Source organism: Nansenia antarctica (assembly GCF_963989245.1).
Source record: "Nansenia antarctica genome assembly, chromosome: 11".
Classification (NCBI taxonomy): domain Eukaryota; kingdom Metazoa; phylum Chordata; class Actinopteri; order Argentiniformes; family Microstomatidae; genus Nansenia; species Nansenia antarctica.
In genome coordinates this window covers 15552159-15579531 of record NC_137681.1, presented here as the reverse complement: position 1 = coordinate 15579531, position 27373 = coordinate 15552159, and the positions used below count along the sequence as shown (strand labels likewise).

General features: G+C 44.4%; 2 protein-coding genes across 3 annotated transcripts; one reads left to right on the top strand and one right to left on the bottom strand.

The window, feature by feature from the left end:
* Window positions 1-117: 117 nt before the first annotated feature.
* On the bottom strand, window positions 118-23330 carry LOC308167853 (uncharacterized protein; the record flags this gene model as incomplete). Its single annotated transcript, XM_080542331.1, has 6 exons — window positions 118-156; window positions 20855-21804; window positions 21904-22018; window positions 22139-22197; window positions 22331-22508; window positions 23148-23330. 6 exons carry the CDS (start codon window positions 23328-23330, stop codon window positions 118-120), a joined length of 1524 nt encoding a protein of 507 aa, XP_080398457.1.
* Window positions 23331-24156: 826 nt separating this feature from the next.
* Window positions 24157-27166, top strand: dnajc9 (DnaJ (Hsp40) homolog, subfamily C, member 9). 2 transcript variants are annotated; one of them, XM_080542618.1, is made up of 6 exons: window positions 24157-24243; window positions 25462-25656; window positions 25807-25941; window positions 26068-26322; window positions 26460-26546; window positions 26652-27166. In XM_080542618.1, exons 2-6 carry the CDS (start codon window positions 25483-25485, stop codon window positions 26760-26762), a joined length of 762 nt encoding a protein of 253 aa, XP_080398744.1. In that variant the 5' UTR covers window positions 24157-24243; window positions 25462-25482; the 3' UTR covers window positions 26763-27166. The 2 variants fall into 2 exon arrangements, with proteins under 2 accessions (XP_080398744.1, XP_080398745.1); XM_080542619.1 differs by having other exon boundaries at window positions 24163-24243; window positions 25475-25656.
* Window positions 27167-27373: the final 207 nt, after the last annotated feature.

Sequence of the window (27373 nt, the reverse complement as noted above, 5' to 3'; positions counted from 1 at the left end):
GATGATATCCTCCAAATTCCTCCCAATCTAAAAGGCCTAATATCAAGTATTTACTCTAGCATATCATCCCTCGGAGACACTTCCCTCCACAAAATTAAAGAGAAATGGCAGGAGGAGCTAGGGGACGTAATACCCGATGACTCCTGGACTGAGGCTCTGACGAGAGTTAACGGGAGCACATCATGTGCTAGACTAGGCGTAATCCAATTTAAGGTCTTGCACCGAATTCACCTTTCCAAATCTAGGCTAGCCAGAATCTATCCTGAAGTGGATGAGAATTGTAGCAGATGTCATAACGCTCCGGCAACGCTAACACACATGTTTTGGTCATGTCCCTTATTATTTGATTATTGGTCAGCAGTTTTCAGGACCCTCTCACAGGCACTAGATCTGAACCTGCAACCTAACGCCTACTCAGCTATCTTTGGCATAGCGCCAACTGACCAACAGATTATTAACAAGCATAAAGACATTGTGGCATTTGCCACTCTACTTGCTCGACGGAGGATTTTGCTTTGTTGGACATCCCCCAAACCACCGAATTCCTCCTTATGGTTGACTGACCTTATGCTTCACTTGAAACTTGAAAAGATTAAATATACACTTAGGGGGTCCAAAGACCGCTTTTATTTCACCTGGAACCCAATAATAGGGGGGGGGGGGGGGGGGGGAGGGTTGGGACATGTTTGTGTTTTGTGTAAAAACAAACCAAAACTGAAAAGTATTATTTTTGTATATCTGTAACATCTCAATAAAAAGAAAGTAAAAAAATTATTTAAAAAAATAAAATAGAAACCATTAGACAAGGCGTTTTCAAGGCAAGCTCTTCTGTGTCAGGCAATTTAGAATGTTGAAGTTTTTCCAATTGTCCCATTGTGATGCAATAAGAAACTATTACAACATTTGCAACATTTGACAGTGCTACAAAAACACTGTGTGCATTGGCCATTGAGATAATATAGAGATATTGAGATATTGAAAGTACTGGGATTCATCTTAATTATGTATTTTCCAGTTTTGGATATACTGCCAATGCTGAGGTAGGTGTGGGATGCATTAAATGCTAATCAAATGTTGGTGGAACAACAGTCACAGTCACTTTCTGTAAGATTTCCCAAACATCAATACCTATGTTGTGTGTGCGTGTGCGTGCATATGTGCATGTGTGTTTATGTAACAGGGAGACTGAGGACCTGGACCTGAACATCCAGTGTGAGGCCTTTGAGGATTCCATGGCCGAGGATGCGGAGGAGATGGAGAGGGTGTACGGAGGCATCGACATGAGCAGTCACCAGGAGGTCTTCACCTCCCTCCTCACCAAAGTGAGCAGCTCCCCAGCCTCTGTCCAGCTGCTGTCCATCCTGCAGGCTCTGCTGCTGGTGGCTCCAGGACGGGGAGACGTGTGGCTGACCCTGGAGGCCCTGGCTGTCCGTGCCACTCTGCTGGCCCACGACTCACAAATGGACTCCGCTGAACGTTTGATGGAGCGCCTGCTCTCTTCCAAGAGACAACAGATCTCAGCCAGTCCCAAGACCAAGACCACCAACAGGGCAATCCAGACAGACTTGCTCGGCAGCACAACCAACCAATCAGACATGGCTTCCGTAACTCCCCCTCCTCCCCCTCCTCCCCCTCCACTTCCTGCTGCTACCCCAAACCCTCCTCCTCCCCCACCCCCACCCCTGCCAGGCACCACTTATGGTGCACCCCCACCACCTCCTCCTTTACCTGGGATGCCACCTCCTCCTCCACCACCTCTACCAGGGATGGGGCAGGGAGGTCCACCTCCTCCCCCTTCCCTGCCTGGTATGGGCCCCCCACCTCCCCCTCCCCTGCCTGGTATGGGCCCCCCGCCTCCCCCTCCCCTGCCTGGTATGGGCCCCCCTCCCCCACCACCCCCTCCCCCAGGTATTGGAGGAGGTATTATTGTGCCCCAGAACGCTCCTCTCCCCAAGGCCAGCCGCTGTCCCACACTGCGCATGAAGAAGCTCAACTGGCAGAAGCTGCCCTCCAGAGTGGTGTCTGAAAGCCAATCCATGTGGTCGTCAGTGCAGTCTGATTCCCTGGAACCTGACTACTCCAGCATTGAGGAGCTCTTCTGTCTGCCAGTGACTGACTCAAAGGCCAAAAGTACCAACACTACGGTCAAACGAGAGCCCAAAGAGATATCCTTCATTGATGCCAAGAAAAATCTAGATTTGAACATATTCTTGAAGCAGTTCAGATGCTCACATAAAGACTTTGTAGCTATGATCCAAAATGGGGACCGTTCCAAGTTTGACGTCGAGGTGCTGAAACAGATGCAGACGTTACTGCCGGAGAAACATGAGATTGAGAACCTCAAGTCATACCAAGGGGAGATAGAGAAGCTGGCCGGTGTGGATCGGTTCTACCTCGAGCTCCTATCAGTTTCATGCTACACCATGAGGATCGAGTGCATGCTTCTCTGTGAGGAGACCCCTTCTGTGTTAAAGATGCTGCAACCCAAAGCTGAGCTGCTGGACGCAGCCTGTGAGAGTTTGAAGGAGAGCACCCGCCTTCCAAGTTTCTGCAAGCTCATACTTGATATTGGAAACTTCCTCAACTATGGGAGTCACATAGGCAATGCAGATGGCTTCAAGATCAGCACCTTGCTGAAGCTCACAGATACCAAAGCCAACAAGTCCCGTATCACATTGCTCCATCACATCCTGGAGGAGGCGGAGAAAACCCATGCTGACTTGCTGAACCTTCCGGATGATCTAGAGATCTGTGAAAAGGCTGCTAGAATAAATGTGGATTCTATTCAGGCAGAGTCGAGCTCACTGGTCAAACGGTTGAAGGGTTCTGAGAAAAAAGTGTCCTCTTCTTCTCAGGAGGATATCAAGCAGCAGTATCTCACTGCTATGAAGGGGAACCTGGAGGCCTGTGAGAAGCTGCAGGAGCTCTTTGCCTCCATCAAAAAGAAGAAGGAAGAGCTAGCAGAGTATCTGTGTGAGGACACGTCCCGCCTCTCACTAGAGGAGCTGTTCAACACCATCAAGACCTTCAGAGGACTCTTCCTTAAAGCAATCAAGGAAAACCAGACCTGGAGAGAGCAGGCCATCAAGGCAGAGAAGAGGAAGAAACAGCAAGAGGAGGATGACGCCAAGAGACCGAGGGGGGAGAACGGAAAAATAATTCGTAAAGCCCCCCCAGTCCAGGAGGAGGGCTGCATCATGTTGGACCACCTGTTGGCTATGATGAAGGGCAATGCACTAAGGAAGACCACCAGGGCCCAGGCAGACAGGGGCAGCCTGCCCTCTAATGACAAGAAAAGGGATAGCACCCAGCCTGAACATGCCAAGCTTGAGCGATCATCAGCCGTAGATACCCAATATGGCATAGAAGTGGACAAGGTGGCATCAACCATTCAGCAAGGATCGCAGGACAGACTGCCACACACAGGGGAGTCCACATCAGGCCTTCCAACAGGACTCAAACTGGATTAATCAGAGACCATCGCCCCCCTCAATCCTGGATTGGATCCCCTGCTCAAGGAGGGATCTTCAGAGAGAGATGAGGGCATCAGTGGCGGCTCCTGCCAAATCTCTCAGGGGGGGCAATTGTTGCGTTGATGGTTAAGGTGACACGTTCAAGGGTAAATTCACCTAAATCAGCGGGCTTAAATAAATTGACTCTCACAGCCAAAAAATAAATAATAAAAATAAAAAAAAGCTCTTTGGTCTTGCCCATTGTGGAGAGGTTGGGGTCTGATTGATTGAGTGTGTGGAGTGTGTCTTTTATAAAGGTAACGAGTTCAAACTGGTGCAGTTAATACAGGTAATGAGTGGAGAATAGGAGGGCTTCTTAAAGAAAAACTAACAGGTCTGTGAGAGCTGGAATTATTACTGGTTGGTAGGTGATCAAATACTTATTTCATACAATAAAATGCAAATTAATTATTTAAAAGTCATACAATGTGATTTTCTGGATTTTTGTTTTAGATTCCGTCTCTCACAGTTGAAGTGTACCTATGATAAAAATTACAGACCTCTACATTCTTTCTAAGTGGGAAAACCTGCAAAATCAGCAGTGTATCAAATACTTGTTCTCCCCACTGTAGTTACCGAAATAAAACACAGATCAAAAGATTTAATGTACGATTCAAGTAGCCGATGTCCTTGACAACTGGTAAATGTGGTGGAGCAGGATTTAGCTTCTCTGAGGAGTTAAGTAGAGAGAGCAGCCTGTGGCTGTGGAAAGGATTGGGCTTAAATTGAGGATACACTAAAACGTGAAACTGACAAGCGCCAAAAAAGCTCCCCTGCCAGTTCCTGCCAACAGAGACTTGTTGAGACCAGCGTGCAGGGGGTTGGCACGGGTTCACACCGAGGCTGGTTGAGGCAGAAATCGAAGGACGTCGTGTGTTTTTATATTCCTCATTCGATTCCATGCATTACAATAAGCCTGTCCACCGATTTTCTACCTCCATGGTTGGAACCACGAGACTAGACACTACATGGTCATGGATGTGCCTAGGGACACAGCAAGCATGACCAGGGAAAGTTGTCTCCACAGGACCTGAAGCACAAAGCACCAATTCAGTTCAAGAAAAGAGAAAGAGTAGAGAAATGTATGCTTGTTACACAGAAAGTGTTAAAAAATAAAACTGACGTCATAATCTGCCCTCTAGGGCCAGCATCAGGTGCAGATCAAGCATCAAGGGGGTTACTATCGTTGAACAGAGAAAAGTGGCTTTAAGATGGCACAGACAAGGCTCGTCTGAAAGTAAAACATCAAAATATCGAGGACATTAGTTATAAGTTACCCCTAATGGGCCAGCATCAGGTGCAAATGAAAAGTAACATTATTTTTAAAAAAATATTGACTTACGTACATCCCAGTAGTGAGAAACTCAACCTGCCCCAGAGTGTCATGTACCTCGGTGTTGTATCTGTCTCTGGCTGGGGTGGCCACTCAGCTCTGTTTACACACAGAGAAGAAGGGAGAGATTCAGTAACAAAGGTCACTGATCTCAGATCTATAATACCTCGGCTTTACCCAGTGAGTTTTCACTTGAAATGGCACAGAATATGAGACATTTAAAATAAGCTCAATGTACTGCAAGAATCTGAGTAGATACTTGTATTAGCCTATATCTTGTACTACTTGTAAAGCACTTATGAAGCTCAAGCTTATAGGCCTATTTTAGTAGGCTTAGCTATCAAATGATCTGATGTCAGAATGACTAATTAGGGTTACAGTGCTCTCTGCCATACTGATTACAACATTATTGCCGATAACGCCAACTTGTCATAGGAGGACCATAATGGAAACACGCCTTTGACTTTTGACTTTTGGACTATTGTGTACTAGTACCCTTGATGATTTTATGTTTTGTATTGTGCATGCTTGGTAAGCAGTCGTCTCATCTTCTCTCTGTTGAGACACCGTCCGGTACATATGGGAACAACAGAGAAGGAGCTGTGCTCTCTGACTGGAGAAATCCATTATGGAGTGTCTATGAGGGTCCACTCAGCAATCAATGGAGATCTGGCTGCAAGCCACAAACCCCTACTCATCAGAGGGGATGTCTGTTCGTATGGCTGAATGGCAGAGGGAAAGGGAAGTGAAAGAGAGAGGGAGAAGAGAGAGAGAGAGAGAGAGAGAGAGAGAAGAGAGAGAGTGGGTACTGTCGGAGCATTTTGCTTGTCGTGAGCTGGGTTCTGTTGCTTACTGCAGGGGAAAGTGTTGTGCTGCAGTATGGGTATGCAAGGTTGGCCAAGGACAGGGGTGGTTTGCAGATGAATGGGGTTGCACAGCGTGCTAATGAGCTCTACCTTCTCCTCTCTGGGCACTCTCCAGCTCCCTCTTCCTCTCTTTCTCCCACTTTTCTGTCACTTGCGCACTCTCTCCCTCCCTCTATCCATATACCGCCCCCCTCCCCTCCAACTCTCTTTCCTGGCTCTGATCCAAGTCCAAAGCAAACTGAGATCATCTGCACTCCTGCCGGTAGTTCATCTGCGTGAGGGGCCCAATGCTACGGACTCCGGTCTATTCCTGTCCTGTCTGTTAACTAATACACTGACCTCTGGGCTGCACGCAGGACTATGTGAGCTGGGGGATATTTTGCAGCTAACACACACTATTTAGCAGCTTCATATGATACTTTCACTGGCCCAAGTCTAGTCTTTAGACTTTTCTACTATTTGCAATGTCATGTATAGAGCAGCATTATGAGCGTATGTGTACTGACGCAGGGCAGTTTGACACTCCTTGCATCAGTGTTTGGTACAGTGGTGGTCTAGTGGGGTACATGTTCCACACACACCACAGTTTACACTGACCCACATTCCACCCAGTGACTATCCCCTGTGGGCTTACAGCAGGTCTGATTGAAGCCTGAATGGTACGATACACACCACATCGGTGCTAGCCAGTGTAATCCCCCAACCCACCCGACAGAACCAGGTCAGACAGGCAGGCCAGCCAAAGTGTCATTACACACATAGGCTAAATGAGGTTAACAGTCTCTGACCAAAATCACGTCATATCCTGGATAGATCCCCTTTGAGATCTCTCTCTCTCTCACACACACGCACCATAGAATGGCCAGAGTGCCACACCGAAATCTTATAAGCGAAACAGTGACAGCTTTTATTGATCAGTGTAAGATCTAGTACAAGTGTGGGGGACATTAAAGCATTCAGCAGCCCAGGAAAATGTGATGCTTCTGGAAATAACTTGGAACATAGGCCAGGCAATGAACATCTAGTGTCCACTAATGGTTAATCAAGCAGAATCATGTTGGGGATAAAACAACATTGATAAAAGACCTGAAAAATGCAACACGTATTGTAGATAACACATGTAACCTAGGCCCTTGTAGCTAACACATGTAACCTAGGCCCTTGTAGCTAACACATGTAGCCTAGGCCCTTGTTGACAACATGTAGCCTAGCCCTTGTTGACAACATGTAGCCTAGCCCTTGTAGATAACACATAACCTCGTCTTTGCATGCATCACCGGGGTGCTCTTGCCAGTGGCCACGATGTTTTTTTCCCACATATCAGTTCAGAACATTTTACTATTCATTATCCTATTTTTATATGGTATTTAACCAGAGGAGTCCTACTGGGATGCAAATCTCAGTCTCTTTTACCAGGGAGCCTGTGTGTGAAGTGGGATTTGTGTGATTTCCCCATCCTTGCCCTCTGTCACTCCATCATCATCATCATCACCACCACCACCACCACCACCACCACCACCACCACCACCACCACCATCATCACCATCATCATCATCATCATCATCATCATCATCATCATCACCACCACCACCACCACCACCACCACCATCATCATCATCATCATGATCATTGTCATAAGACAACAAGGTGTTCCGTCCAGCCAAACCACAGAAGAACACAACACACGGTATTCATCCGCTACCGGGTATATAGGCTAGTTCTGATGGGAAATGGATAGAAAGGCCAATCAGTGATCATCCCACTGAGAGCCTCTCATCCAGCCACCTGACTCCCCCTGGTCACATGGTCAGGCTGGCTGCAGGGCTGCTGCCAGACTGGAGCCAGGATTTGATATCAACAGATGATAACAACAATGTCATAATGTAGGCTTTTAAAAGGCATCCGAGAGAGGAGAGTCCTTCTGCCGACTTGTATGAATCGATGCGGTTAGTCACTCAGTAGTGTAAGAGGGGGGTCAAGTGCTCTACAGTCTGGGGTGACGAGACAGCTGAGAGGGAGAGTTGTTGGTGTAATAAAAGAAAAAAAACACATTCATTACGATTGGAGTAGAAAGGTCAGACATGTAGACTTCGCGTCAACACTGAAATGACTGGCCTCAGAAACGTGAAAGAGATAGGTTAACTTTGGAAGTTAATTAGCCTAACTGAGTGGCTGTACTAATGGCTGTGCTAATGGCTGTGTACATATCTGGACCACATATCATAATTATGATAAAAACAGGTAAACCTTTTAAAACCATCATACCATACCACTGTCTACATAATCATGTTTTTTTTCCTTTTTTTGCGCTACTACTTTTTGCACAAACTACTCTGTCAATGACAATAAAGTTGAATCTAATCTAAACTAATCTAATCTAATCAAAAGCCACATCATCAATAAATAGGGCCTAGTACCTCACAGAATAGATCCAAGCCTACAAAGTCATAGTAGGTCTAGTAGCCTAGTAGGTCTAATTCAATGGTATGGTTGCCTCAGGGAAGGCTGCTGAGGCTATTGTTTCTATAACTATATTATTAAGTATCACACTTGAAATGGCTTGAAACCATTCATTACAATGAGCCCAATGGTTTCTACCTCCACCACCCTCCACTTTCATGTCATGGCCATGGAGTACTGAACGGTTCTACTGTAGCAGCCATACAATCACTGTTATTCTTAATTCATGCATGATAATTAACCCATATCTATAAGTGCTCTTGCACCGCAGGGCAAAAGTCCCACTAGTACAGAGCAGGGGGAGGGGGGGGGGGGGGTCATGCATAGAGAGCAGCTAGGCAGACTTAAAGGGCCACGAGGTTCACTGAAGGATGGTGTCGATGGCTCCGATAGCTCCACCACCTCGCACATCAAGACCACAAAACAAGGCCGTTGGAAACTATGACTCAAAATACAACGCAGAGAGAGGTCTAAATAAATGTGAATACTAACACTTCTTCAGCAGCGAGTCATTTTGTCTAGATGCTGTCTCGGGCGGCAGAGTGAGGTGGTTGTGTGTGCATGTGTGGTTTCGCCCCCATCCTGTCTTGTGTCTGTGTGTGTGTGTGTGTGTGTGTGTGTGTGTGTGTGTGCGTATGTGTGTGGGCGAGCGTGACTGCGTGTGTACGTTTGTGTGTGTGTGTGTGTTTGATCAGGTTAAGCACCCTGTAGACTAATCCCTACCCTGAACACACAAACATTCCCCACATTGCTGAGTCACACCTCTGCAGAGGGACACAGGGAAATTCCAATGTAGAAAGCCTAATTGAAGCCGAGCCTACAGTACCCTGTTGGGCTGTTAGCCAATAAACCCATTTGTATGCATGAACGACTAGGCCTCCAGTAAAAGCTTGGCAACATTTCACAATCTATTCAGCTCTATTATTTGAAGATTACTATGATCAAAATATCAATAAAACTAAGTGCATTGTGGAATGGAATGTTTGGAAATCCCACAAAATACCAGCTTAACCATATATAGGCTAATATATGCCATTTAGCTGACGCTTTTATGTAAAGCGATTTACATTGCAGTGAGTGCATACATTTGTCATATGATATGGTCCAAGCGGGAATCGAACCCACAACCAGTGTTGTTAGCGCCGTGCTCTACCAACTGAGCCACAGAGGACCACAGAGACCTAAGAGATGCTATGCAAACCAGCAAACTACAATGTCCAATAAATTAAATGTTGACTAATGCCATAGGAAAGGTTAACGGGAAAACGACAATGATCACGGGTGCCTTCCCATCCTGAAAAGGAGAAGCCCATCTAATGATGTGAGGAAAGACTTACAGTAACCAGTTTATGAGCCACTCTCAGTAATGGGGGGCGAGGCGGCAGCTGCCAAGCCGTCAGAAGAGTCAGCCTCCCAACCGCCCTTCACTCCAGAGACAATAACCGGGTGATGTAATAAAATACCGCTGGCTCACTGATGCTGTCCTGCTAGCAACAACACCACAAGATGGTTTCAGTGCTATAGTAAGCCTATGTCCACTACAGGGGAGGCTGGCGGAAGTAGAAATCGGAGAGCAGACTCATCGTAACGCATGGAACGGAATGAGGATGACAGATATGGATGTGTATAGACAGACTACTATAGCAGCGAAACCATCCTGTGGTGTTGTCTGTAGCAGGACAGCATCAGTGAGCCAACGGTATTACTACATCACCCCCACCAGCCTCCACCGCTCCACTAGACAACATTGTCTTCAGGCGTCAGCGCTCTCACACGAGAAGAGATCGACGAAGCTTTGCTACCACAGAACTGCTGAAACGGCGGCTTTGATAAAATAACATTTTACCTCTAATTAAATAAGAGCAGGAAGACCCTGAGTAGGATTCCACTTAATGCTTTGGTCCAAGCCAAGATCTGCTTACAATGAACAATATAAAGTGCTTTTCATCTCAGAATTCCCAAACACTGCTGCCTTTTCCCGTACAAAATGAAGACTGGAAAATACTGCTTCTGGTTAAAGAGAGAACATTAGCCTACCTCGTCTTTCCCCTCATTTAGAAGAAATCAGTGTCTCTGTATAGGAACTGAAGCTGAGGGGTGACTGATAGATGAATGCCCTTCCCTGCCTCTTGTCTGGGAGAACGGGATCCCAGCACGCGACTCAGGAAAATCAGGTGCTTTAATATTTCATGGAAGAATGTCTGGGCCCCGCCTTGGCTGAGCAAGACAGGGTCAGGGAAAGATGTAGCCGTCTAAAAAGCTACAAGGACCAAGACCTGATCGCATGTAGTGAGTTCCATGTTTCCATTCGAGCAGATGCCGACATATCCATATCTCTACACCATCACAACCACTGTAGCCCTTCTAAGCATCCCTTCTCCTCCCCATCCCTAGTCTAACCTACATCCTTTGAGGAAAAGGTTAGATCATGCTCTAATTCACAGTGATGATAACGTATCAGGACTCAGGAACGCCCGTCCCCCCGTCCATGTTTCATTCTCATCATCCCTGTAAAAAGCTGAGGTTATGCTCTAGATTTGATGCTTGACTGTCTTTGAACCCCTAAATCAACATCAATGTAATTTATCTTAATAATCTGCACTTGATGTTGTACCTACTCGGTGCTCAGTGGTCTGAGAGATCAAATCTTATTTAGGCTATACGTTATATTTCGTACACAAAACAATACAATTCACAGGAAAACTAAATGTAAAAAAATAAAATACACAATAAATATGAAAACAGATACAAACAGAGAGGGCTGTGAGAGGAGAGCTGCCCGTCAGTGGTGCCGCTGTGCTCAGCTCAAATAGCCCGGGGTTAGAGAGAACACATCGATCAATACAGCCAAAGAAGCCGAAGGGGACAGAGTTCAATTACAGGTTACAACACCCAACACTGAGGCATCCTCTAACCCTACCATCGACAACATCCATCACTCCAAAGTCGCCACCAAGTCCAAAGGACTTTGGCGTTTTCAAAGTTCATGCAGTACCAGAGACTCTTACATTGTGTACAAGTTGTTTTTCACAACGTCATAAAGAAGGAAAAAAAAAACACACACACATGGTATGTTAAACACACACACACACACACACACACACACTCACACACACACACACACACACACGGTATGTTAAACGTAATAAAGAAGTTCATTGGGTGCAATAACCAGCCAGTCTGGCTCTGGGAGTTTGTTTCACTTTTATAGTGTAGACGCCTATTTCAAAATCCACAGATCTTGGTACTGTTCAATGGTCTGCACAGCTAACCTAAAGAGCCTCGTTAAAGACAGCAGACAGAACACTTGAGCTGGGTCTCTACTATAGGAGAGCACAGATGGGAGAGAGGGGAGGCTGGAGGGGGGAGAAATCGGAGGATGCTTAGCCTATTTGTAATGCAGGGAACAGAATAAGGAATGGTATCCAGGGCTCGACAGTGCGACTGTCGCATTTGCGAGTGAATATATTTCTGTGCGACTTGGAAATACATTCAATCGCACCAGTGCGACTAAAAGACTGCTGAACTACTGTCATGCGCAGTCAAACTTATGTGTATAAGCGATGAGGGAATGAAAACAGTGAATAGAAACGCGTGTCGCAGAAATGCTTCACGCGAGTCCTATATGCGCTTAAAATGCGCTCGTAGCGCTGTGTTTTGTTAGCCGCTAGCTGCTAGCAGCGTTTGCTTCCGGTTTCATTACAAAGAGGTTAACCCCATATGTGCCTGACGTCTAACAACATTCAAATGACTCTAACTTCAATTTTTTTCGGATTCCAATGTATGACACATCATTTGAAAGCTTATGATAGCTTAGTTCCAATCCACAACACGTCACATTTGAAAGTGTTTATGTAATTCTTTTACATTTGAAAGTGTTTTTTGTTTATATATATTTATATTATACAATATACCAGTCATATTCTGGAATGTGTCTAAATGTTAAAGTTCCATAAGTATAAGCAAAATAAAGTAACAGTTTGTAAATAAATAGTAGCATTAAAAATAAAAAAAACACGAACCATGAACCGTGACCCAAAAACCGAGGTTCATACCGAACCGTGGGCCAACTGAAATTAATATTCTTACTTCCCCTTTACATTGTGTGAGTCTCCATTTTTATTACGGCCAAGAGCCGGTTATGATCATTTTGATATGTTATGATTCTGATAATTTGTTGTCGTTGTTGACGAAAATTGCGCAATTTTCATTGTGCTACTGAAATTCTTGGTGTGCTACTAAATTTTTCAACATGGTAGCACAGTGCTACCTGGGGAAAAGGTAAGCGTCAAGCCCTGGTATCCAACATTCCTCATTCTGTTCCATGCATTACAATGAGCCCGTCCTCCGATTTCTACCTCCACCAGCCTCCCCTGGTCCACTCCCTCCAGCAGCCTCGCCTGGTGGGAGAGGGGTCTGGTAAGCAGATGGTGAGAACGCCAGGGTGCATCCTTCCCCCTGTCCGGCAGACCTGAGAGAGACCCAGCTCCTTTGGTCTTGCACTAGAGTGTTTCCTTCGCCACACATAGCCTATTTCCAACGTTAAGCATATGGACCAACACATGGGAGGTTTGCCTTGCTGGTTCACTGTGCACATTGAAGATAAAGGATCAAGGCCTAGTAGATCAAATAAATAATTTACTGAAGCCTCCATCCAGTTCTAGTGGGGGGGTGGGGGGGGTGTTCACAATGCTATGAACATTTTCAAATATAGCTTAGAAGTCAGTAAAAAATATACACATACAATATCATATAACACACACACACACACACACACACACCTATTGATCAGTGGCAACATGATATAGCAATGGGATGGAGGAATCGATCCGTTGACCTGCCTGAGTGTCTCTTGGGACAATAGAGCCGATGCAAAGCAGTCAGTCAAACCATGTTGCCAAATTTTGCATGCATATAAAAACATTCAAAAAAGGTGAGTAAGCCTACAGGCCTGGCCTACGTTAGATAATCTCACCCGTTTGTCTATTGTGTCTGAGAGAAAGCACCTCTCCCAACAACTCCCAATTCATCACCGTGTTGCTCTGAAGTATGCATGATGACATAACCGTTGCACTGTGTACTGAACTGTGTGTTGGTACACACACACACACACACACACACACATACGCACACACACACGCACCACAACCTGCTGAGAGAGGATGAGGAGAGAGATGGGGAGAATCCTCCATGAATGGCCTAGTAGTACCGCAACAACATACGCCCCTCGTCCATCATCTCCCGTCTGCACACTCATGCCTGCTCTCCTCTGGTACCATGGGGAGAGGGGACATGGCTATTAATAGCAGAGGACACATATAAACCATAGGATGGAGGGAGAGCAGAGCATTCAGTGCCTTGAGATTGACACTCCTGTGTAGGTCCGGTGCGTTCTTCACTCTCATTCAGTCAATACATTGATCTCTTGGCTAGGCTTAGGTTATATATCCTAGTATGCTAGCTCATATTTCATGCACCGCAAATTAAATTTCAGATGCACCTCAGAAACGCATGAGAGGAGCAGCAACATGCTAATAATACTATGGTGAGTATGTTTACCCTAAATAGCCAGTGGGACAGAAAAGCTACCACATGTTGTATACTAGGGATGCTCCGATTTATCGGCCACCGATTTAAATCGGCCGATTTCACTCCAAATGACTCGATCGGTGATCGGCAAAAATGGCCGATCGCAAAAAACGTTTTATTATTATTATTATTTTTTTTTCTTTTCTGGGGAAGACTGATAACTGAACAGAAAACATAGGAGGACGTAACAGTATGTAAACCATGAAGGCCACGTTTATGATGTCTTTTATACAGCCATATCGACTGACTTGGGCTTCAGGCCCTAACTGGGTGATAGGCCAGACCTTTACTATGCCATAAAAATGGGTCTGCGTTTGCTTGGTGCCTAATGGATCAAAACTTTTGTCTAAAAAGCAAAAAATATGTAGGCTATCCAGTCAGTAGGCCTACAGTTATGTATTTTAAAAAAAATCGGTATCGGTATCGGTTGATCTTGAGGAAAAAAATCGGTGATCGGTATCGGCCCCAAAAATCCAGATCGGAGCATCCCTATGTATAACCCCTTTGAAGAGAGAGAGAGAGAGAGAGAGAGAGAGAGAGAGAGAGAGAGAGAGAGAGAGAGAGAGAGAGAGAGAGAGAGAGAGAGAGAGAGAGAGAGAGAGAGAGAGAGAGAGAGAGAGAGAGAGAGAGAGAGAGAGAGAGGTGGGTATATAAGTACGGTAGGTTATAAGTGCAATATGTATATTATTGTATAACTGGCTTCCCCTGTTCCAGATGGTGACTGTATGACCCCATCCTCCACACTCCTCCTCTCCTCTCCTCTCCTCCATCTCCCCTAGAGCCTATCTATCTATCTATCATCTCTGGCATCTGCAGATACAGGAGCACCTTTGATGATGAGCGCCGTGGCTAATACAATAATCTAGTGTAGTCGAGTCCTGAGGGCTGATACAGACTAGAGATCCACAAATCAAATGACTCGAGTGATTATGTTGTGCCTTGTTAGAGATGAACACAACACGCATACACACGCATGCCTGCACGCACGCCAGCCAAGCATAATGGACAATCTAGACAAATTGATGGCAGCTACTAGATTGAAATCAAGTGTAATACTGAAACACAACTGTGTACATTTCAAACCTGCAAACTGCGACACTTTAAATGAATGTGCAATAACACTATGTGCAATATGACAACCCTCGGGTACATAAGGTTCAGAGATAGGAAATGTTAGAATAGGTATAGCATAGCATAGAGTACAGCACAGTGTTTTATTTGTATAGTATAGTATAGTGGATAGTGTACATAGCCTTTATTTATGTAAACCAGCTCTTTTCCCTTCTTGTTTTTAGTTTTTTTTTTCCCTAACACCAGGGGAGCCACCCCTCCCAAATTTCGTTGTTTGGTACCTGTACTATATCAATGACAATAAAGACCATTCATTCATTCATTCATTCATAATGTCATCACTTCCAACACTTCACACACATCACAACAAAACCAGAGGGATCAGGACACTCAACCTCCATCATTGAAAGTCAGCAGGCTGTCTAAGCGTATAGGTACTGCAGTGGCCCCTCGGGTCTTTAGTCTCATTTCCCTACTCCCCACACCTCCTCAGCAGGCTTTGCTTCTGCTGGACAAAGTCCCTCTTGTACTGTGGCGGCGTTCCCTCAACGTTATCCAGCACATAAACTCCCCTTCACTGGACACAGACAAAGGACGCCATTCTCTTTGAGTCCACTCAACTGGTGCTCTCTCTCTAGACCTGCCCCACACACAGAGGTTGTCTGCTGCGTGGCCTAGTGCCTCTGGAGGCCAGAGCGTTGGCTCTCTCTTGAGGGAAGGGTGTGTCTGTCTGAGGGCTTAGTGGGGAAAAAAAGTGAGCCTCACTCACACAAAGGCCTCCATACAACAACGATGACACTAATAGGTCAATACTGAATGGCATTAGGCTAGATACGACTAGATAAGAGACAGTGTGACATCCAACAGGTGGCACAATGATGGCGGAGATATGAGGCAGAAACAAGAGAAGAGTCGGTGAGCTTCCGGTGCAAACAGGGTTGTCTTGACATTGTCTTAATTGAACACCAACGATTAGCATTAGGCTACATTGCAACCAAAACTTTTAGACAATCTCGGTGAGTACTAAACTCGTTTGACTGCGCCATAATGCTAACTACTAGACAAAACACACTACCCACAGAAACCAAAGCAGCTGCCAGTGCCTTAAACAAACACATGACAATGGGTGCATCAGTGCTCACACAATACACAAGGCTCCAAAGCACCAGCTGGGACAACACAACACAGACGAGAGAACAACACCGAGACAGACACAGAGTCTCGGACAGAGACCTCAGGTACGGAACACAAGTTCACCGTCCTCAATATAGAAACACACCGAAAAGCTGACTTCATCTCCCTTCTGTACCAGATAACGGGAGAACAGGGGTGTTTCATAAACAACTTTTGTTATCAGATGGGGACTAAATCAGAGAGGTTTACGCCTCGGAGGAACATGAGAGGGAAATATGCTATGGTATGAGCCTTCAGAGAATGACCTGTTTCAGACCTGTGGGAGTTTGAAAAGCATACTAATGCATCTTACCATGCTCCCTACTGAAGATAACATGAAAACAGGGTTTTGTAGGGCAGTGGGGTCAGTATAGCTGCTTTTATATGTTATAGGCTATAGGTAGGCTATAATACCTTTAACACCTCCTGGGCTATGTTATAGGTATTATTTATTCAATAGCACAACAGTAGGCTAGGCTATATGAAGGAAGAACTGACATTCAACAGCTTACATTGAGAGAATACAACGTATTTTGACTTTATAAGCATTATCTCCTGAGACTCTGGCACTGTTTACAAGAAGAGCAAACACACGATTTCTTATCTTTCCGGGCATTGAGGCACAGAGAAGACGTGCTGCTGAGGTAACATTGAAGTTTTTTTTCCTTCCATTTCCTCTGATGAAGAGCTCATATTATGCTCCGGTAATACCAAGCCGTGTGTTCTCAGACTGCCCTGTAAAACCCCCAGTAACTGGGAGGCTGGTGGAGGTAGAACTCAGAGAACAGGCTCATTGTAAAGCATGGAACGGAATGAGGAACGGTAACAAAGGTTTGAACATTCCTTACTCCGTTGCATGCATTACAATGAGCCCATCCTTCGATTTCTACCTCTACCAGCCTCCACTGGCTGGGCTGCAGCAGACGCCACACCCCAGGTACAAAGGCCAGGACGGCAGGGCCATTAATTATCAATGGATATCAGATATGCCCACAGGGAAGAGCCTGGAAGGAGGAGAACGGGAGTGTCCAGACAGGGCTAGTGATTCAGAATAGAAGCTGGGTGCAACCCAAAGTCCTATCCCGAGACTTGTTAGATGTTATCATTCCTTAACCAAATCCCAAACAAAACAAAACCCAGAGCACAAATTAAAGCGCTCTCTATAAGAGGATTTAAGTTAGAGCAATAGTTACTACTAGAACAGTAGAAAGTATGCTAGCAAGTATTTGGCCAATTACGTCAGTTTCACAGGTCTGGCCAAGATGAACAACTGCACATATCAGGATAATGTCTACAAGCTCTGATGGGACATGATAAGCACAAGCACTGGGTACTTTGTGTTTAAGAGCACACTGAGAGCTTTAATCTCTCCCTCCTTGTGATTAAATGTACACTACAGAGAGAGAGAGAGAGAGAGAGAGAGAGAGAGAGAGAGAGAGAGAGAGAGAGAGAGAGAGAGAGAGAGAGAGAGAGAGAGAGAGAGATCAGCTCAACAAACATGGATACCACACCTCAACGCAAACTGTAAATCATTTGGCAAATAAGGAGGTGTCAAAAAACTGGCGTCACACTGACATAAATGTAAGTAGTGACTTGTGAGTCACAGAGACATGGGTCAGTATCGGTTAGCGGACATGACATGACGTCGTGACTGCCAAACAAATGACATGGGCCTGTTACAGTAGGTAGAGCAGAGTTGAGAGCTAGGCTAATGGGTGTCTGCGGCTCCTATGCGTCAGTGCATGCAGATGCAGATCCCCGGCCTGTACTCTGCTCTGGCACACATGACTACTGGAAGACTCACCTCACCCTCAGGCTGTGACTGTGTGTCTCTCCACTGGGGCTGACTGACCTCCATAATGCAATGGCAGCAGGCCTTCTCTGCATCGCCCTCTCTGTGTAATTGTTCATTTTTTTTCTCAGAGAAAGAAAGAGAGAGAAATAATGGACCCCTGGGAATCACTGTTCCCCAGTTATATTAACCATTATGGAGCCAAAGCCATAAAGTGTGTTTGGCTGCCTAGACACCATACAATAAGCTTGAAAATAAGGTGGGGGGGGAGCTTTTGTTTCTCATTCAGCAGTGCTGTGCAGAGAGGCTACCTCCCCATCATGACCAAACAAACCAATACATCACTGTGTTGCCAGCCGGTCAGAAGCACGGTAGGGGACTTTTACAATGACAAGACCACAATGACACTTCAATCAGTTGAGGGTTTTTACGACTTGCAGTTTGGAAACACTTGGAATGACAAGACGTGTGTGGAATGTTGCTTTTAGAGAGGCAGTATAAGAGATTCTCTTGTCTTTACCTCTCAGCAGCACTACACAGCTCACTGGTCTGAACCTGATGATGCTCATTTGATGCCAAGTTGTTAAGCCTATGTGTACCTCTGTCTAGCACAGTAATGAAGGCCAACTGTACAGTACTAATATATTAATGTCCTGCTTATAACAGGCCTTGGCTTGGGTGGGTTTCATGACTAGTCTAGGGCAGGACACTTTATTGTCCAATTGACCTTTGAAACTGACAGACAGACAGTTGACTAAAAGGTCTGATGACTTACCTATGGAAACAGATGATGCATCAATCTGCATCAGTCAGTTCCTGAATTGAAGTGTCACACTGACGGTTGAGGACCACTGGCTTAGTGGCAGGGCTCCAGAATAGCAACGTTAGCTAGCTTATTAGCTCTAGCCAGGCAGAGGCTCGCCACAGTTTCACTCCGTGTGTAACTACTAGAATCTCTCAAATGCTGATAGCAGAATGGGGAACCAACCATTCGGGTTATCGGGTTTACTTACTACAGTTGTTGATAAAGAGGAAGCTAGCTAACTCTAGCGTTTAGCTAAATGGCAAACAACATCTTCCAGCAGGCAGGTCCACCTTATCCAGTGGTCTCTCTCCTCATGTTCGTCAGGTTCATACGCGTTTCTTGTTGGTAAATTGTCCAATAAACGTTTCGATACGAGTCATACAATGCTAATGGTCTCCTCGGTGCTGTCAGTGTTGCTACGCTCGGCGATGTCAAAAAACGCTCTGTTGCTGAATCATCCACAATCACACACACGCTCGCTCACTGGCTTCAGGCACAGCTGACCGTGACGTCAGACACATAAACATACGAGCCCTCCCCTCTCCCGTCAACTGCAGGATGTCGTGACGTTAGAATTATAAGGTTCTATCTCCATTTTTGTCAAAATTGAGTTTTTTACATAATCTGATCCATTAGGTGTTTATTAATGCCTGTGTGGTGTTACAAGCTCACGACTTGTATTCTAATGCTATTCTGAAAGCATAATTGATTTGATGATCATACAATGTGTCCTTTCCTGTCCTGTATCGTGTAATTCGATTGAATGAAAATTGCTGGCATTGTCATGGATAGACCACCTGGTGGCATACTTGTTGCATTTTTCCTAGGCTATGAGAGAGGATGATTTGCCATGTAAAATGCTTGACTTCAATATTCAACTTTCCTGCAGCCCAAAAGAAGGGAGTTTTAGCTCTGAAAGTTAACAAGAGACAACCAAGATGTATACAAAATCAGCATTAACCCCAGGTTCTGCATTAGTATACTCCCTTTTTTAATTTGTCTAGGCTCCTTTCTTCTGTGTCTACCGTTAATCTATGCAAAATAAGATATATAAAATATACACAGCTGATCGAATTCCCATGTAACCGAGTTTGTGGATAATAAGACAGTAGAGCACAGCACACAAAGATGATATCAAACATCACAGAATTGCATGTCTTTATTCACTCCTTATAAAATCATGTTATATTTCCAATCGACTTGAACCTGCAACAACACACAACCAACCATAATAGGATATGAGCTGGTCTGTATTGAGAACAGTCCTGCAGCAACAGCATTTTATTAAGCATTGTAATAGACCAATTGCTTGTAATAATAAAGCCATTGAAGACATTGGACAACATGTCAAGACTGAATACTCATGTCTGTGGAAAACAGACCAAAATAAACAAGTATGTGGTAAGAAATAAATCAATGGAGACTGATAAATTGGAAAAATGTAATTTGGTGACATCCAAGAAATAATAAGCCCCAACTACAGCTTAATAAGCTTTCAGTATAAATATGTTTTTAAAGCACACAGTGTTAGCTATTAGTATGCTAAAAGCAAAACTATGCATCTTACACATTTACCCAAAAAAAACATTATTCACTATTTACAGTATACATTAACAAGACACCATTATTAGGTTTCTGTGTATTACTAGCTTACTTTCCATAATTTAACAAGCTCTTGAAACCAAGTCCTATTCCTTCAACCATTACATTTCTTGTACAATGTAATCTTATCCAAAAGACTCATTTTCAGTTTGAAAATCAATGTGGAGGATTCCATAGCCTGAAGCACCAGGCTTCCAGGCTCTCCCACACGGTGTCGTCAGACACACGACTAGGGTATGTACGGTGAGGTGAAAAGTGTTCTAGTTCTATGGGTGAAACGTTCACAACGTTGAAGATAAAAAATAAAATAATGCACAGAGCCGACAAGACTCTTCCCATCATCGTTTACCGTTAACCTCAGTGTTACCGTTATACACAATACATTTCTAACTTTCTAATGGAAAGTTCTGTAATGTTACACCCTGCTGAACCGACCTCTGGTGAACAAGACTAGGGTCTCTCAAAGCCTAACAGGCCTGAATACAGCAAAACAATAGACTACAAAAAACAACTCAAAGATTCAAACAATTCATCCTTCACACCACCCTGGAAGGTTCAGGCATACACACATTTGTGCATCTTTAGATTACGTTGGTCTGAATATCTCTTGCCACATTTATCACATATGTACTGCTTCCCCCCTGCGTGTACATGCCTCTTGTGTGTTCGCAGATGACTTCCTTGACTGAAGGTCTTTCCACAGATCTCACAGCTGTACGGCTTCTCCCCCGTGTGGATTCGCAGATGCAACTTCAGACTATTTGCGTTGTTGAATTTCTTCTCGCAGCAAGCACAAGGGAACGGCCTGTCTTCCGAGTGGGTACGTCCGTGTGAGATGAGACTACTCTGCTGGCTGAAGCTTTTACCACAGTCCTTGCAGACGAATGGCCTCTCTCCGGTGTGGATCCGCCTGTGTATTTTCAGATTCACAGACTGACGGAAGGTCTTGCCACACAGGTCACAGCTGAACGGCCGAACTCCTGTGTGAATCCGTTGGTGGTTCTTCAGATTGACAGCATGACGGAAACTCTTCCCGCACTGAGTGCACTTGAACGGCTTCTGTCCGGTGTGAATGAGCTGATGGGTCTTCAGTGTCACAGCACGGGTGAAACCTTTGCCACATACCAAACAGTTGAAGATCTTCTCCCCCGTGTGAATCTGCTGGTGTCTGGAAAGATTCTGGGCCAGGTTGAAGCTCCTTTCACACTTGTCACAGCTGTAAGGCTTCTCTCCGGTATGGATGATAGAGTGGGTCTTGAGGTGTGCCTGCTTGCCAAAGCATTTTCCGCACACCAAACAGGTGAAAGGCTTCTCGCCCGTGTGGGTGCGGATGTGATCATTGAGACTTTGTTTGTGAGCAAAGGCTTTGTTGCAGATCATGCACACAAATGGTTTCTCTCCAGTGTGAAGTCGCTGGTGGGACTTTAGGTTACTCTGAGTGGAGAAACTCTTCCCACACTCTGTGCAAATGAAGAGCTTCTTTCCTTGGCTCATCAGAGACTCCAATAGGATATCAGCAGGGTTCGGCTGGGGGTTGTAGTTCGTTGTGCTATATTGGTGCTCTGAGGCAGAGTTCCCTCCCAAGGCATCATCAGCAGCTCCTGTGTAGGGCAAATAGGAAGCAACAGGAAACAATCCATGAAAAATCTTGGGTGGTAGTTTAAGATCATGATGCCTGATGTGACAAATGTTATACTCACTCTCTGCTATGGCACCAAGGTCTATGTTCCCGTGCTCATCTTTGACACTCACAGCCGGGACCAGCCGATATTCTGGTTCATCCTCATCCTCTAGTTCTAGTTCTATTTCTGCAGACTACAAATATAAAAACATTGCATTGGGTCTCAAGCACTGTATACCTAGACAACATGGTATGCAACTGAAATACTAGATCATATTTTTCCTTATGAAACCAGCAATTTGCAAAGTGCTTACCTCCATTAACACTCCTCCCTCTGCACTTGTGCCACTACCACCATAAGAATGTTCCTCTGCTATAACCGAGAAAGAGAATGAACCATAATGAGCAATGAACTAACAAGTACTTCCAGAATTTGTAAATGTTGAAAAAAAAAATATATAACTACATGGACACAGGTAAGCTCTTTAACATTGACCATCACTTACCCATCCCTCCAACTGATAAGATATTCAAGATGCTGCCTTGAGGTTTGGATTTCTTCCCTTTGAATCCTTTGAAAGACTTGCACCCAAAGTCCATCAAGAACTTTGTGTCGTCCACAATTTTCATAATTTTACCCAGTGCTTCGTTGCCAAGTATCTCCATGATTGAGGCAAAGTGTGTCTGAAGATGGGAAGCACAAAAAAGCAAAACCATTAGACATTACATGATTTAAATGTTCTCATTGTTGACAGTTTACATCTGAACACATTCTACACATTCGTATGGTCATATGGTTGAATTGCAATTAAAGGCAGATTCTGTAAGATTTCCCACTGTTCAATTGGTATTTCAATTAAGCTACACGATTCGTGTCATTATTAACGTCTCATTTTAAATTGTCTTTCCCTACCATAATCCAAAAATCTAAGACTGTCTTCATTCCAGTGATTGTAAACAAACCACGTGTAGCTTCAAGGTTTGAATGTTTAACTCGTGTTAAAGTGTCTCTCTCTCATATCTCTGAGATGACACCTGACATTAGAAATGTGAAATACTTCAAATCCTGCCATGAACCAATTCCTGAAATTAATGGCAGGGGCAGGCAAAGTCAGCTGATACTACACCATAGGAAACCCAGTCTGTTAGGGTTAGGGTTAGGGGTTAGGGGTTGGGGGTTGGGGTTGGGGTTGGAGTTAGGGTTAGGGTTAGGGGTTAGGGGTTGGGGTTATGGTTAGGGGTTAGGGTTAGGGTTAGGGGTTAGGGGTTAGGGGTACCCTAGTTCCTAGTTAAGACTACTTTCTTACAGACAAGTTAACTCACCATCTTGATCTGGCTCTCAGTCTGCAATTTGGCCGACAGATCCTCACTCTGCTCTTGGATCAGCTCCAGGTTGAACACGCAGACAGAGCTTTCCTCTAGCTTGCCCAGCTCGGACACAGCTGCGTGGACCAGCGTCTCCATGACGGAGGCCAGCTGGCTCTGCAGCGCGATGAAATTGGACATTATTCTGACTCTGATTCTGGTATCGTTCAGCAAGCTGGCTTCTTGACTTTACTACGTGTCCCACTCTCTCAGGCTGGCATGGATGAAAGATCCAGATTATAACACATCCAGTTAGTTGAGCCTTTATTGCATCAATCAACTGGCATAAATATGAGCAGACACTTTTCTTTTCACACTCGTAACGTAAATACTAGAGAGAATTTACTCTGACGGAAGTATTTGACGAACCCTCAGAATTCTAGCTCCGGTTTGGCAAGGAAGGAAGTAGATGTTTTAAAGTAGCAAGTTTGTCATTTCAAAAAAAATCGAAGTGTTCCCTGACATTCTGAGAGCATTTTAAAATGTCGAGTGCGGCACTTGACCTCCGATCGAACATATTATAATTGAATAACTGGTCCATGTATTTAAGTGCAGTCCCGACATGTATGCATTATCAACGATGCACAGCCCCGTTACATCTCGGCACTTGAACGCACCCCTGCCTTAGCACAAGGCTCGAGGCTGTGTTCAAGACTACAAAGCATGTTTAGCAGGCTTATAACCATTCTATTTAAATGCCACTCTCTGATATTGAATATGGATGACCAAGTCTGCCAAAATTAACAATAAACATATAGACACATAAATGAATGTATGAACAAATAAATCAATGAATACCATAGTAGACAAAATGTTTCATATTTATGACTATCCGGTTTGGTTTATATGTGCATGATGGTCTCTTGTTCTGAAAACCCCATGGCACGCAATGACGCGATGACGCAATGGCACGCAATGACGCGATGACGCAAACGACGCGCCAAATTTTGGAGAGTGTCAGCTGTGTGGTCAAGCCTAGTCAAGCCTGGACGGAAGAAAGAAAGAAAGAACGAAAGAACCTGTGATTGATTTCATTCAAAAACATCGAGGATAAGTGAGTGGTGAAACATTCTTGTTTTGTTGGTACATCAGTTAAGTAAGCAAGTAATGTTGCTTCATTCATCATCAGAGAGATAGTTAAAGCTTAGCTAGTCTGTTGATGTTAGCCTGTCGTTAGCCTGTCAGGTGGATAAATAATGCTAGCCCTGGCTATACAGTTAGTTCTAACTAGCTAGTTATGATCATTTGATCAACTCGTTTTAGGCTCCTCTTCTTGTCTTGGTTCTGTTGCTTGTTTTGTAATAACGAAGCTGTATTTAGTCATACTGTCTGTGACCAGTGTTGTGGGTTATGAACGAGAAGGATCTTTTCATTCAACTCGAGTTGGGACAGTCAAATGACTTCACAATGGGAAGCTTTCAAAAAAGACTGCCAGCCAACTCTCACATTGTACATTTTGATATACTGTCAGCATAGTCACAACATTGATAACGAGTCTGCATTCCATCGCTGTCCATGAACACAATCAGGGCTCTGTGTTCATAAACAGGACAGCCAGACTCTCAACAATCCCACAGGAACACTCCACTGTTACACTCTGTGTGAGAATGGATACACCATGCATAACATACAATACATACATGTTAAAAATCCTTTACAAGGTGCAGTATAGAGCATTATGAAATGCCATACATGTGTTTGATTGATTGATTGAAAACTTTATTAGAAGATTTGCAGAAGTAGGTACATGAAAGTACATATTACATACAAGGTCAACTAAAAGGATAAAAACCCAAGAAAGCCACTGGCTTATTTCAATGACCATGCCGCAGTACTTGCCCGAGTCCACCTCATGGTTGATGTGGTCGTTCAAATAGAGAAGGCATGTGTCAGTGGAATGGGATGTTCTGAATCCTGATTGAAATTCATACATCAGATTTTTTTCGGTAAGGTACCTATCAACCTGTTCATAAACAATTTTTTCCATAAGTTTCGAGATGGAATTAAGAATAGAAACAGGTCGGTAGTTGCCTGGGTCTAATTTGCTTCCTTTTTTATACAGTGGGGTTACCCTTGCTATTTTAAAGTCAAGGGGGACGTGTCCCTGTTTGATGGAGAGGTTTATTATGTGGGTGATGATTGGGGTAATGGAGGCAGCTGAGTCTTTTTTTTTTTGTAGAATCCATTACACCAGCTATGGCCACTGACAAAGAAATTACACAGGGAATAAGGTGTCAATGTCTTGACTTATTTTGTCCATGACTTCACACAGATTTATCCGGCAGCTGCAGACATGGATTTACTGGAGCAGTGTGACGAGCTGTTCAAGACGTCAAATCTGTATGAGGTCATCGGTGTCACAAAAGCTGCGTCAGAGGCAGAGATCCGACGTGGCTATTATAAAATGTCACTTAAAGTCCATCCCGACAGAGCTCCAGGTGACAAGCAAGCCACTGCCAAGTTCCAGGTAAGTGACATCTACAGTCAGAAAGTAGTAAGCTATGTGCAGTTTTGTTTCAAGCCGTTTGTTTCATTAGTTGACCCGTAAAGTAATTAGCCTACTAGAGGACAAGCAATTATCTGATATGTTGTCCTTTGTTGTGTTTTGACACTTTAGGCCCTTGGGAAAGTGTATGCACTGCTGAGTGACCAAGACCAAAGGGTTATATACAACGAGCAGGGCATCGTAGATGAGGAGTCTGACTCGCTAGACCGCAACTGGGAAGAGTACTGGAGAACAATGTTTCCAAGTGTAAGATGATACAGCTTTTCTCCAGCCCAGACACTATACCTGAATTCAGAAAGTCAAAGGCTAGAACATGATCACAGGGGTCTCACATGAAAACAAATGAACTCTGAATGAAATCTGTTGTCCTAGATCACAGTGCAACAGATCGAGGAGTTTGAGAAGTCATACAGGGGCTCTGAGGAGGAGCAGCAGGACTTGAAGCGGATCTATGAGGAGCACCAGGGGAACATGAACAGGATCATGCAGCATGCGCTTTGCGCCACCCAAGAGGACGAGCCACGCATCAGCGCATTCCTCCAGAGCGCCATTGACTCTGAGGAGCTTCCCGCCTACAAGGCCTTCACCCACGAGAGTACCAAGAAGAAGAATGACCGCAAACGGAAGGTGTGCTATCTCCGTACTTGGAAGAAGTCCATGCAGGCCTCTTCACTTTGGATGACTTCAGAATGTGTCTTTATGGTCACCCAATTTCTAGATTCACCGTTGCTGATTATGTTTAGTGTTCGTCTTTCTCTTTTCAGGCGGAGAGAGAGCGTCTGGAGGCTGAGGAGTTGCAGCAAGAGCTGGGCATGGATAGTAACAGTGACAGCCTGGTAGCCTTGATTAAGGTAGTACAGTTGACCAGAGTGATGTGAAGTCACCATCAAGCACCATAAAGAATTAGGATATGTGTATTCCAAGCTGCCATTGATGATGTCTCTCTCTCTTTTCAGTCAAGACAACAGACTGAAGAGAAAAACTTCAACTCGTTCTTGGGTGACCTGGAGGCAAAATACTGCAAGAAAAAACCGAGTGGAAAAGGAAAAGGAAAAGGAAAAAAATGACTTCTCTAAAGACTCTCTGTGGCTCTTACCACCTGATGTTTGCTAAATCCAGTTTGGATTATTTGTTATGATTAAAATTTGATCCAGTTCAAATAGTGACTGAGACCAATCATTGTCACTCGTCAATTCTGAGAGGAAAGAGATAAATCTGTTATCTCTTGAAGTACTGAACCTCTGTGGACCCATGTTATAGACTGACTAGAGTGAATTACATATTACATTCCCTATAACTGTTGTATGCATACATAGAAAAGCTGTGTTCGCATTTGAAACAAGTCAAAGGTACAATATGTAATGTTTGTAAGGTTGAAGGAGATGTAACAGCAAGTTTCCTTGTACCATCTATTATAGATACCGTCTCTAACTGCACTAGCTTCCTTGATGGTTGTAGTGGTTATGTAACAACACAATACCACAACTTTGAGATGTAATGTTGAAATTAACCTATATGTATTATTTTTCTGTGTTGCACGATAAGTATGTTTTCTTCTAAATACATTTCCAAAAAGTTGCCTTTATGGTCTCTAAACAAATAATAGATGATATACTTGCAGTGCCACAGGCAGGGAGATACAAGGCTGAGAAAAAGCTCAATTTAGGCTTTATGGTTT